Here is a 12,332-nt window from a genome sequence, read left to right as displayed (position 1 = left end):
GTCTGCCAGCTTCTAAGACTGCACGAGTGACGCATCCCATTTTTCTTGTGTGTAGCTCTAACCACACATACTGCATTTTATCAGCTTTGGGTAATAATAGCACATACACGATAAGGCAAGGACTGAAACGACAAAGTGAGTGTTGTAAGTAAGTAAATAAATACGCTATGCATACTGTTCAAAGAAAATAGTAAATAACTAAGTGACTGCACAGAGCAAAAGCTCTCTACATTCACCCTTCTGGGTGAGTAAAATCTGACCAGGACCAACGCCTTGACATGTAGTGCCTACTGTTCTTTGGACAAAGACAACTTTATTTTTAAGTCAAGTTGCTAATTCCAGCTATGGATTTCATTCCATAATCACCCACAGGTCTCAAATGCAGTTTTACTGTCTTCTTTGTTTCTCATTTTGCAATTTTGTTATTTTGTGCAGTTCTCCCTGAGCAACCTCTACATGGTTAAAAAAGAAATAAAGTAGTCCTAATTACTCTCAGCTATGTCCTAATCCACTGAGAGCAACACTCTCTCACATACTGCACTCAGATTAACCCCAGATGTCACTATAATTCCTAGGTTAAACTTGGCTCTCACTTAAACTGTGATAATTCCAGAGTAAGGTCATGGAGCTAAGTAGAGTTATTCTGAATATATCCTAATAATAGAACAGATCTCTATAACTGTATACATTCTGCCTATCTATTCCACACATGATGTGGTATCTGCATTAACAAGTTATCTAGGGTAAGCATCAAAATGCTTGCCCAAACAAGCAATAAATAAGAGCTTATGAAATACTTAATACTTGCAAGCTGCACGAAATTTCTTTCCTTCTATGCCACCCTCCCTTCCAAATATTCCTCCACCCCATAGTAATATAGTAAAACTTTACCACTCGTGTCACTTACTGCATATATTTGAACAACAGCTATTAACAAAACAAGAACACTCATATTTTTAAAATCTCCTTTAGGAAAAGTGGCCTTTGTAGTGATTTGCCTAAATATTTAGGGGAAAATCTTCTCCTTTAATTCAAACTTAGATTAAACTAAGTACCAAACTCCAATTTGATGTTACACTGGTAACTTCGCTGCTCTAAGAACTAACTCATAACTAAACACAGTAAAGATTCAGACACACTGCTTGAACTTTAGACTTGATTCTTACTTTGACTGTTCTGCTTTTTTTCCCCTTATTTTTACTCTTGTCTGTGATACTTCCTAGGCTAAGGAAAGATCACATAGTGAAGCTTCTTGTCCTTTGTAGAACATGATGTACAAAGTGCATCAAAAACACTTTTCATTTACTAATGAAAGTCTCTTACAAAGCTTTTACTGATCAAATTTCTAGGCTGCACAGCCTTGCCTGCTATGCTTTTCTAATTTTTGTTGTTGCAATGTCTAGACTGAATAAGACAGCTTTCAATCCTTCTTACGTTCTGATAGGAACCAGATTCTTTAAATTTCACCTCACTTTATCTAATGTCTTAAGCTTAGCAATTTTGGTGTCTGGACTGGTTCAAATATTATGCATATTTTACCCACATTTAACAATCATATTACAGGAAGACTATTCTCAGGAACACTCAGATCTTGATGTGTTGTATACATCCTTCAGCTACTAAGCCGTGGTACCAGATTTGACAGGCTAAGCCCACAAAGTATCTGAACAGGGAGGATAAATATTCATAGAATCATAGAATTACTCAGGTTGGAAAAGACCTTAAAGATCATCAAGTCTAACCACAGCCTAACCATAGTACCCTAACTCTAACAACCCTCTGCTGAATCATATCCCTGAGCACCACATCCAAACGGCTCTTAAACACATCCAGGAATGGTGACTCAACCACCTCCCTGGGGAACCTATTCCAGTGTTTAACTGCCCTTTCTGTAAAGAAGTGTTTCCTAATTTCCAACCTAAACTTACCTTGGTGCAACTTGAGGTCATTTCCCCTCCTCCTGTAACTTGTCACCAGAGAGAAGAGACCAACCCTGCTCTCAACTGTAAGCACCTTTCAGATACTGGAAGAGAGCAATCAGGTCTCCCCTCAGCCTCCTTATCCCCAGATTAAACAGCCCCAGCTCCCTCAGCCTCTACTCATAGGGCTGATTTTCCAAGCCCTTCACAAGACTCCTTGCCCTTCTCCGGACCTGCTCCAGGACCTCCATGTCTTTTTTGTACTGAAGTGCCCTAAACCGAACACAGTACTTGAGGTGAGGCCTCACCAATGCCAAGTACAGGGGCAGGATGACTTCCTTAGTCCTGCTCACCACACCATTCCTGATTCAAGCCAAGATGCCACTGACCTGGGCCACCTGGGCACACTGCTGGCTCATATTCAGCTGACTGTCCATCAGCACACCAAGGTCCCTTTCCATCAGGCAGCTTTCCAGACACACCTCCCCAAGCCTGTAGGGTTGCCTGGGGTTGTTGTGACCAAATTGCAGGACCTGACACTTGGCCCTACTGAAACTTATGCTGTTAACCTTGGCCCATTGATCCAGTCTATCCAGGTCCCTCTGTAGTGCCCTTCTCCCCTCAGGCAGATCAACACTCCCTCCTAACTTGGTGTCGTCTGTAAACTTACTGAGGGTGCACTCAAACCCCTCATCAAGATCATCAATGAAGATGTTAAACAGAAGCAGCCCCAGCACTGAGCCCTGGGGGACACTGCCTGTGACCAGCTGCCAACTGGATTCCACTCGATTGACCACAACTCTTTGGATCCAGCCATCCAGCCAGTGCTTTACGCAGTGGAGCATACGCCCACTGGTGCCACAGAAAATTCTAGTGATTGATCAACTCACGTGAATGAAATATTTGCTGTAAAAAAGATGATTTGCTATGAAAATTTTAAATGATTGTACATAAAAGAACATGACAAAAACATAAAGCCTGTTGCAGTAGTGATCAGAAACTGCGCTCTGGTTAAACATGTTACCTAGTTACTGGAGTAACAGCCTGCCAAGCCTTTGCTTCTGACCGTCAGTGACTGGTTTTCACATTCTATCCCAGCATTAGCTGCCTTTCCTCAAAATTAAAGCCATTTCCTTCGTTTATAATTCTGTAGCATCCCTCAAGTTTTGCTGGGCTAGGGTTACACAAAGTAATTTTGTATTTTGCTATTAGCTCTGGGGGATACCAGCCATGCATTCAGAATTAAGTAGTCCATCAAATAGCAAAAGTAAGTGTTGTAGCATACAGTACCTGCTCTGCAAAGAACTGGAAACCCTTATCTTCACGAATACATTCATAGGTTTCTCCAAGAACAGGATTAAATGGTTTACTTCCAGCTCGGTAGTAACTGGATGCATATGCAGATACTGCAAATGCAGCTATATATACCTGGGAATAACATAGAGAGAATTCTGATTACTTTATCACACTCATGCACTTTTTTCCCCATAGATTCTGACATAAGAGATATATGAAAAAAGGCCTTATCATGACACCAGACACCTATTTTTTCCATTATTTGCAGACTATAAATGTGTATGCCTGCTCCTGGGAGTTAAGGATTAGCTCATACGTTATAGAATGTTTCAGTTTTCAATAAATCATTAAAGAGGCCAGTGATGGACTTAATAGCATCAAACTTTGCAAATTAATCAACTGAAAACAGCGTCTCTGAAAACAGCTTGAAACAATTCAGTATTTTGGAACACACAGAACTGAAAGCAATGAACTTAAAAACCACTGATAGATTTTGCATTGTAATTGGCTTTTACAGTTACAGTCCATTATTCTATGGATCTACTCACTATCCGTTTCCTAAACATAGCACAGGAAACACTGTGAGAGTTTTCATGAAATTTGCTATGTTCAATACAATTTGTACCATTTTTCTTCCTTTCCATTTTCTTTTTCACATCCTGTAGAAGAGTAGGTGCTTTTCTTTCACAAATTCAGAAACTGAACACTACTCTGAAGTGGAATGTTGCAATTACCATGCAACAGCTAACCACAATTTTACCTCAAGAGTTTTTCAGAGTCAAAGAATCCTACGTTTCTGACTCAATTTCCAGATGCTTGGTGTGGGAAGGAGTGAAAAGGTTTATTTTCATTCCTATGCAAAGACTCACTGTTCATTTTCTTTTATCGTGCATTCTTAACAAAAACAAAAAAGAGTTCTGCACCTAAGAACAAATTAGCAGCCATGCTCTCTATAGCAGAAATGCTGTTGTGGCTCCAAGCAGTGATTGAGGAAGACAGAGCCAATCCAAGGTAGTTCAGGTGCATGCAATGCACCTAAGTGACTGGACGGGCTGGATCCACTCCTTCTCAGACCTCATTTAAGGGCTGGCAGTGGAGGCAAAAGTATCTTGTGTAGATATGCATGAGGTCCCTGTGCAGCTGAGGTCTTCTGAAAGTAAGTGGTTTCTTTATTTCTGTGATTGTGACCCTTGCATTTGAGTAAATCCTCACCTGCTGTAGCTTAGGACCTTGCTATTTTGCTGTCATTATTGGGCTTTCCATTATATTGCACCCTCTAAATCTTGAGGACAGACCCAAAGTTATGATCCTTGTATTGTTTGTCAGGGTGGAGCCAAGTGTCTTTTCAAGCAGTATTTACAACGTAATAATTTACATTCATTAATAGCTTCATTTTAAAGTAAGAAATATTGATCAAAAGACTTAATTTAGTGTAAGGTGCAATCCATAACTTCCATTTAAAAGAATGTAGGGAGCTTTAAAATCCTTTATTTATAGGCATACACATTAAGTAGCTCTTGTGAATCTGGAAGCAAACAACTGAAATCAATATATTCTTGTTATTTGTCAAATTCTGAATTCAGTAGTCCATGCTGGAGGAAGACGACATCAATATAGTAACCAACATATGTAAGTATTGCCTAGCTTTGAGTTCTGTAGCATCCCCAGAATTACAAAAAATCAGCTGGTAAGACAAATGGAGATCACTTAATTAACATGAAGTTATCACAGTAATATAGGATTGGAAGACCCGCTGTCTTCCATGGAAAACTGTGTCCAGATTAAGCAACTTTACATTGCAAAGATACACTGCATTGCAACTTCCATACTCATGAGAGAAGCGTAATAGTTCACTCTTCTTTGCTCCAAGCTTTTAATCTTGGAAAATTAGAAGAGGGAGGAAGAGGAAAAGATGCAAACCAGATTTCAATTCATACTTCATTTAACCTTGTAGGACAGGGCACTTTAGGAGATACACTTCCTTACAGAGTAAAAGAAATTAGGCAGAAGAATAAAAGTCAGTGGGTACAGAAACAAACACAGATGTGTAAAGCCTGCCTCTTTCAGCTGCGTGGAAAAAAATAAAAAGGAATAGAACACTTTCATGTATTTGACAGATTGATTTTTTTTTTTACACTGTACTCTCCTGGTTATACTGATAATTACTAAGAATTTGGAATAAAGTGTTTACCATCCGTTCAAACGGGTTAGGTGTATGAGCTGCTTTATCTAGTAGCTCACTGTATTCCAGCTCCTCACAGAGACGCTGAAGGGTGTTAAGTGGCTCATTCAATTCCACAGGCATGGCCACTTTGGAGAGATCCTTTCCTATGTTGTTTCTCAGGATATTCCATAGGCTGATGTTACTAGTATTGGGACATGGAGCTGGTAAACATGTTCTCCGTTTAGAATGGCATCCAATTCCACTTTCAGATATACAGTCTGAAAATATATATGCAGAACAAGTTAATACATTGGCTACTTCCATTTTATCTCCCTTACAAATTATACATTAAAATGTAACTTTTTTTTTTCTTTTCCTGTCAAAACCATCTTTCCCTTTCACATTTCAAATAATTTCACTTGTGGTTTGAAGATAGCCTGCTACAAAGGGGCAAAGAATAAACAGGATTTTAATACCTCTAAGTTAACTGAAGTAAACTGAAGGTAGGGAAGCAGCATGAAAAATTATCTCCTTCCCCTTAAAGGCTCGGAGAGAGACTCAGGCTTTCTGCTGAATTTGAGAGAGTAAATATTATTGCTATCTTAGTTGTAACAGAGATAGATTCCTATCTGTTTAAGTGACATAAAACCTCCCTCCCTGACAGAGCTTCAATTAAGCTGCCACTTCTCAGAAGACAAGGAATAAATTACAGTTCTAAGCACAAATATAACTTTTTTTTTTTTTTTTTTTTTTTTTAAATAATACTTCCAACGAAATTCAGTGTAACACAGATTTACATGAAGGCTTTTCTACAGTGCTTGTCATAGCACTGAGCATTTAAAAAATGTTAAACCACGCTGGCTTTTAGATGCATTCAAATATTGGTAGAGAAATGACCCCCTTAGCAGGTAGAAAAACTGAAGCAATTCTGGACCTCTGGGTTTGCTAATGATTCAAAAAAATGATTCAGATAACAACAAGAACACCTGAGGTGGCCAGAGTTGTTGTCAAAGTGGTCAGAACAGGATAAATCAGGCTTCCTTCTGAAAGCTTTGTCTTAGGGCAGCACGCAGATCTCCAAACATTTTGAGCTACCCAAATTTAAAGGGATCCATTGGTCCTTGGAGAAGATCAGGTAACACTTGCAAGTAAGAAACAACTGGACAACATTACTGAATGTAACATATTGATAGAGTGGAAAGAACATTGTGATTAGCTGGAATGCTTTGAAAGCACAAAGCCAATTAGTTTATTATGAGCAATTCCTCTGCCTCCATTTTTTTATTCTAATTAGGAAGAATTAAATAAGTGTACCCAGTAACAAGCCCATCATAATTAAAACAGGCAGAAAAGAAATTTGTAAGGTCATGCACAAGGTGTGACAGTAAATAATTCACATGTTCTTTTAAATAATAAAATCTGCTAAAAATGACAAAACTTTGAACGTGTTTGTTGTATTGAAGCAAGTTACTTTCTAGAGAAAAATGAAACAATAAAGCAGCTAAGCCTTCCTAGTTTGACCTGTCCTGTGGTCATGAAAGGATCTGAAAGGAGATGAAGCTGAGAGTACACTGGTGTTTCTCTGCTGATATTGAACCACCATCCTGCTTAATTGATGGTGCCCTGGCCTTTTTAATCAGATTAACCAGAATGTGCTGCAGAGTAAGGTGATAAGAGGAAAAAAAACAACAACCCAAGCTGTTTACATCACAAAATCTGTAATACCAAATGTTTTCTATCAAAACAAGAAAAAATACCCCAAACAAGAAACACAATTCCCAAAACATGATACCACAAAATCCTGAACTTACCTAAAGTTTGTCTTTCATTCTCTATGTCATTGCTTAGGTTATCTTCGGAGACATTATCACTGATATCACTTACGTATGAGTCATCATCTGATACCTATGTACAGAATGGGGTAATAAGAGATATGTTACTCACTAACATACCCATTAAAGTAAATCCTTGTGCAGATAAAAATTGTTACTTTCTGCTGCAATTAATATTTTTGTAGATCTGAACTCTTTAAGCTGTGTTTCAGTACTGGAGAAAAGTACTAAGTGGGGCTAAGAATTAAATACTTTGGGAATGAGTACCATTAGTGAGAATTTTTATTTCAGTGAAAATGTGCTTCATCATCTTGGCCTCAGGGCTAAAAGGGCTTTCACCACATCAAACACCAAGAGTTTAGGGAGTCCCAGAGAAATGAGCTATTAAGTTTCAGTACATGCGGTCTTGCCCCCAAGGTATACCTACAGGGCAGGTATAAGTATTTATTTCTATGACACAGTTTCCTTTATCTACTGCATAATGACTCAAGGTAGATGACACGATATATGCTGTATCTGCATGTTAGCTACCTGACTGCCATTTTCCTAAATGTGCATATAGGACTTCTCCATAATAATTTTTCTCAACTGAGAAGAGATAAATGAACACAAGCAGCATATTAACTTTTTTTTTTTTTTTTTGGTCAAATCATCTGATGTGCAATTAGCACATTGAAAGGCCACATGTCGAGTAGCAGATAATGAACTAGATAAGAATAGTGTCAACCTTAATGCTCAGACCTCATTTTCTGAAGAGCTGGCAGACAGGAGGACTTCCTGCGCATCAAAAAATTCTGTGAGAGAGTCAGCAATAGACAGCCTGCTTTCATTGGAGATCTGGTGAACCAGACCTCTGTTTTCTTCTCTCGAATTTTCCTGTTTAAAAGAAATACAAAGATATGAGGAGAAAAACACTACAAATAGCATTCATGCATACAAATCCAGTCATGTAAGTTAAAGGGTTGTAAAACACTTGGGAGAAGATTACTCATGCTCCTTTTCCAATTTAGTGAAAGGCAGCATGTTCTGAGGAGGGCATTAGAACCAAAGGAAAACAGACTAAAAAGAAGAAATAAAAATGTGCGATTGAGTAGATCGGTTTATACTGTGCCATGTACCATTTCCTCTGACAAAAAATGTAAAAACGCATTGATGCTTGAGAGGCTTAGCCAGATGTGTATGCAAGCATTTCACTAAGAAAGCCCTACACAAAAGAAAACTCAAACTTTTTTTTGCTGCATACTGGATCCTCATTCTTTGCTGATCTTAACAAACACACAAGTCTTCTCCTTTCCCTGGCCTTGTTTAATGCAAATCTGGTCAAGCAGTAGCATACAAAATTCTGAGGCACAAAGTTATTTTCTATACAATAGCAATGTTTTCTGAACTAACTCCACTAGGCTATTTTCCATGCTATGCTTTGGAAAGCCTCACGCTCACACACAGGACCTGTGTGTCAATCCAAGTCAGCATATCATCTAAGCCACATCAATGATATTGCTTTTGCTGCTGCAGTCCTGTTTGAATGTTGTACAGATTTCATGACCTCCAACTGCGGAAACCCCAAGTTCTCTCTATAGGTAGTTGGCATAAGCAGAGTTGCCAAATGTAGTCTAGTAAGGGTGGGATTTACAGTGAGTACTGGTAGGTTCCTCATAATTCCACCAGTACTGAAAGGGGCTGGCTGGTCCAAATGAGCATATTAGCTGCTCTAAAGCTTCTTTCTGCATGAGATCCATTCTTAACTTGCAATCATGGCTGCCCTTGCTATCACAATTTTGTAGGAATTGCAAAATGAAAACATTTTAGAAGCTTTACTTTTAGAACTCAATGAATAATCTGGTAAGTCTGCAATCAAACTGACAAATCTTTTGAGGCTTTTCTGCTGGTAGGTTTTACTACAGTATAGAATGTTATTCACTGTGTTCTGATAATGGTGACACTGATAACAGTTCAGTTTGTCACTTACAGAAGATTTCTGCTTTTTTAATTGAATAATCCCAATAAAGCTGCAAGAAAGAAGTAACCTCAAAATCAAATCTTCAGGGGGAAGGCAGTTACATTGGTCTGAAAGTCAAAAAAACCCACCAACTTCCTATGTGCATGAGCAGTGCTACTGGGATTGTTTCCAACTCTATTTTGAATCTCAGAAGCAAAATGAGCAGAAGAGGCTCATAAAAGAACAGTTGGTTTTTATATTTAATCACATGAGAGCTTCACTTTGTCTTCGTTCGTGTTCCAATTGTGGCATGATAAACTACACCATAAACCACTCAAAATATAAGCTAAATGTTTATTTTATGCAAAGGCTTGAAAAACTAGTTAATGCTGCTTCAGTTTTCAGAGGTCTATTATATCACCTGATATATCATCTAAAGCTAAGCTTTGTGCAGCGATCTCACAGCAGCAGTGCTGTATCACAGACCTCAGACAAATCTAAGAAAATATTCCAGAATAAGTGATTTCGTCTAGAAGTTCCATTCCAAACCATGCCACAGGGAATCATCAACAAATACCCTAAAGGGCATTTTAAAAGCTATTTTTGTCACATATATATGCAGTGCATACAGCATGTTTGAGAAAAAACCCAATGTCTTTACAAGGTCCTCCACTAAACAGGAAGATTACCCTTGAAATTAAAAACCAATGTAATCATTCATTAATGCCTCTCTGTATAGCAGTGTTATTCAAAAATCCTATGGGATTAAAAGCAAAAGGCACTGGAATGATCAATTACCGTAAAAAAAGAAAAAATGAGGCTAAATATGACCAAAATCAGTACTTCTAAAATGGAACTAAAATAGAAATGAACAGACTGAATGACTAAACTGCCTTTAAAAATGAAAGGAAATAGTGTGTTATATAAAACCCCCAACACTACATCCATTCAAGTTCTAATGCAGGATTTATTACACAAGCACAGCAGAAGTTTCCATATCAGAGAGCACGTAGGAAAATCCATCAGAAATAACAGTTCTTGCTTCCCTTACTAGAATCTAAAGCATCCAGGTCCTACGATCTATAAATACACCATATGAATATGCATTCTGAAGGGAGCCAAAAAACTGTCAGTACTTCAGTGTATCTCAAACTGACTAACCGGATATGCAGAAGACTCCCCTTCTTCAAACACACAAAATTAAATGGCTGAAGATCCTATATATTTCATTTTTTTTTATTCTTTCATGCTAAGTCTAATAATGGCTCTAAACCTTAAATCAGTCATACCAGTAGCTAGTGTTTTGGGTTAACAGTATTCAGACAGGCATGAAAGTTAACAGGGGAATGCAATGAGAGAAAACCACTGGCAGCAAGGTGACAAGACAGCTTTGCTCATGCTGAATGGGAAGTGGAAAGGAGGTGAGGGAGAACACCAGGAGCCAGTAGCAAAAGCAATGGTGGTATGCTCAGAAAAACTGTTCACAAGGAAAATCTTTGAAATTAAATATAACACAATGCATCACCAGAAATGATTCATAATCACGAAAGCGGACTCATTTTGCTAACACAATACACTGTAGGGAAGACATGAAGAACAGGACAAGATGTAACACCATCTAGATGTAGGAGCTGGAGCAAAAGACATCAGTGAAAGAGGAAATCCATACCCACCTTCACCAAATCTGGACTTGATTTTGCATTAGATGCTGAATCAAGGATCATAGATTCGGCATGTATTCTGCGTAACCGGTCTTTTAGATCTGTGTTTTGTGCTATTGCCTGGAATATTTAACAAAAATATTGGGTATATAAAGTTCTCTCAACTAATTTGAATGGCGGTTTCATCGTGTAAAAAGAAAGGGAAGGAGTATTATAAATGCAGTACTAAACATAACTGATTTCTGGTTGCAAATTATTTGTTAGGAATGGTTCAAATCTTGTACCTTGTCTCTAAAATTAAAATTATTTTTGTCCAGTATGAGGGAAAAGACAAGTGGAGAACAAAAGCCAGGATGGCAGTTTCAAGTTACTGGGTCGTGCAAGGTGATATAACAATTTAAGAATTAATGTATTTTGTTCATTGTCTTTTTTAGCACCCTTCCCTCACCTCTACCTCATATTTCTAAACATTCTCACTCATGTCACACTGAAAAATGATTGATTTTTCATCAAGCTGGTATACTGTTTCCTTTGCCTTCCAATAGCAGAGAAATTAATTTTTACCCCAGACTAATTAGTAAGACAAACTTATCTTCCACTTTTTTTTGTTGCTGCACCCCAATTGAAGCTACTGCACTAGGCAAGAACAGAAAATGCAGTCTGAATGAATAAGACAACACTTTTATGTGACATTGTTTTCCCAGAGACAATTCCAGAAATGGCAGGGGTCAAGTTTCACTGGATATAATGAGGCCCTAGGGGAGAAAGACTTCTCCAAACCATACAGAAAAGCTATGAACAAATAACATAATAAAGAACAAAACAAACAAGAAAACATCTTAGCTCTGTTTCTTGCTGAGAAAAGTTCTGCATCTGTATTTACTACAGTTGTACTATATTTGTTTTTTAATATTGCATAGCAATACTAGTTTCTATTCCATTGATTTATAATTATGTGTAAGCATAACAAGCATTGTTTTAAACATATTCTGTTAAAAAATAAGCCTCTAAAGATATCGATAGTAAAATAGCCCTTTCTTTGTTCCATGTCAGAAACTGGGACGCTTATGAACAAAAATGAACCCAATTCTTCAGTTTTACAAGTATATGTGGCATAGTAAGACCAACCGTACTTATGGTAACACACTTTTTTTTGCAAGTGCATGGAGCAGAAAGTTACACTGAAGCAGTTACCCAGCTGTACAGCACAATTCAAACATCATGCTCTGTGAAGACTGCAGGCAATCCTCCAGCCACAGCCGTCAACTGGACGCACTGCAATCCTTTAGACAGTACTTCAGGTGGGCTTCCCCTCATACTCTGTTAGATTTACTGAAGGTGCAGAAGTTCCAGGAGCAAGTTCATTGCTTGAGGATTAACCTGAGCCAGGAGTTTGACTAGACTTCACTCTGCTGGGGTGTTTGGATGACCCCATCTATGATCTTATTTATTCCCTGAAACCTGGGATTTCTTTTGTTATGTTGTATTACATGCTTCCCTGTTTCTTTGACTATATCTATA

The 12,332-nt window shown here is 38.1% G+C and overlaps 1 protein-coding gene across 9 annotated transcripts in view; it reads right to left on the bottom strand.

The window, feature by feature from the left end:
- Positions 1-12,332, bottom strand: part of OSBPL3 (oxysterol binding protein like 3) — an 80,904-nt gene that overhangs the window by 10,124 nt on the left and 58,448 nt on the right. For 6 of the 9 annotated variants that reach the window (XM_032443186.2, XM_015853789.3, XM_032443188.2 and 3 more), the window contains 5 exons: positions 10,824-10,931; positions 7,953-8,087; positions 7,191-7,284; positions 5,407-5,657; positions 3,210-3,347 (listed from right to left, as the gene is read on the bottom strand). In XM_032443186.2, the coding sequence (XP_032299077.2) occupies positions 3,210-3,347; positions 5,407-5,657; positions 7,191-7,284; positions 7,953-8,087; positions 10,824-10,931 (726 nt within the window). The remainder of the gene's footprint in view (positions 1-3,209; positions 3,348-5,406; positions 5,658-7,190; positions 7,285-7,952; positions 8,088-10,823; positions 10,932-12,332) is intronic. The other 3 variants (XM_032443189.2, XM_015853792.3, XM_015853793.3) reach the window with 1 other exon arrangement.

Source organism: Coturnix japonica, chromosome 2 (genome assembly GCF_054131305.1).
Source record: "Coturnix japonica strain WE chromosome 2, WE-NBRP24, whole genome shotgun sequence".
NCBI classification, from domain to species: domain Eukaryota; kingdom Metazoa; phylum Chordata; class Aves; order Galliformes; family Phasianidae; genus Coturnix; species Coturnix japonica.
The sequence above is the reverse complement of the archived record's forward strand: the minus strand, read 5'-3'. Positions and strand labels throughout refer to the sequence as shown.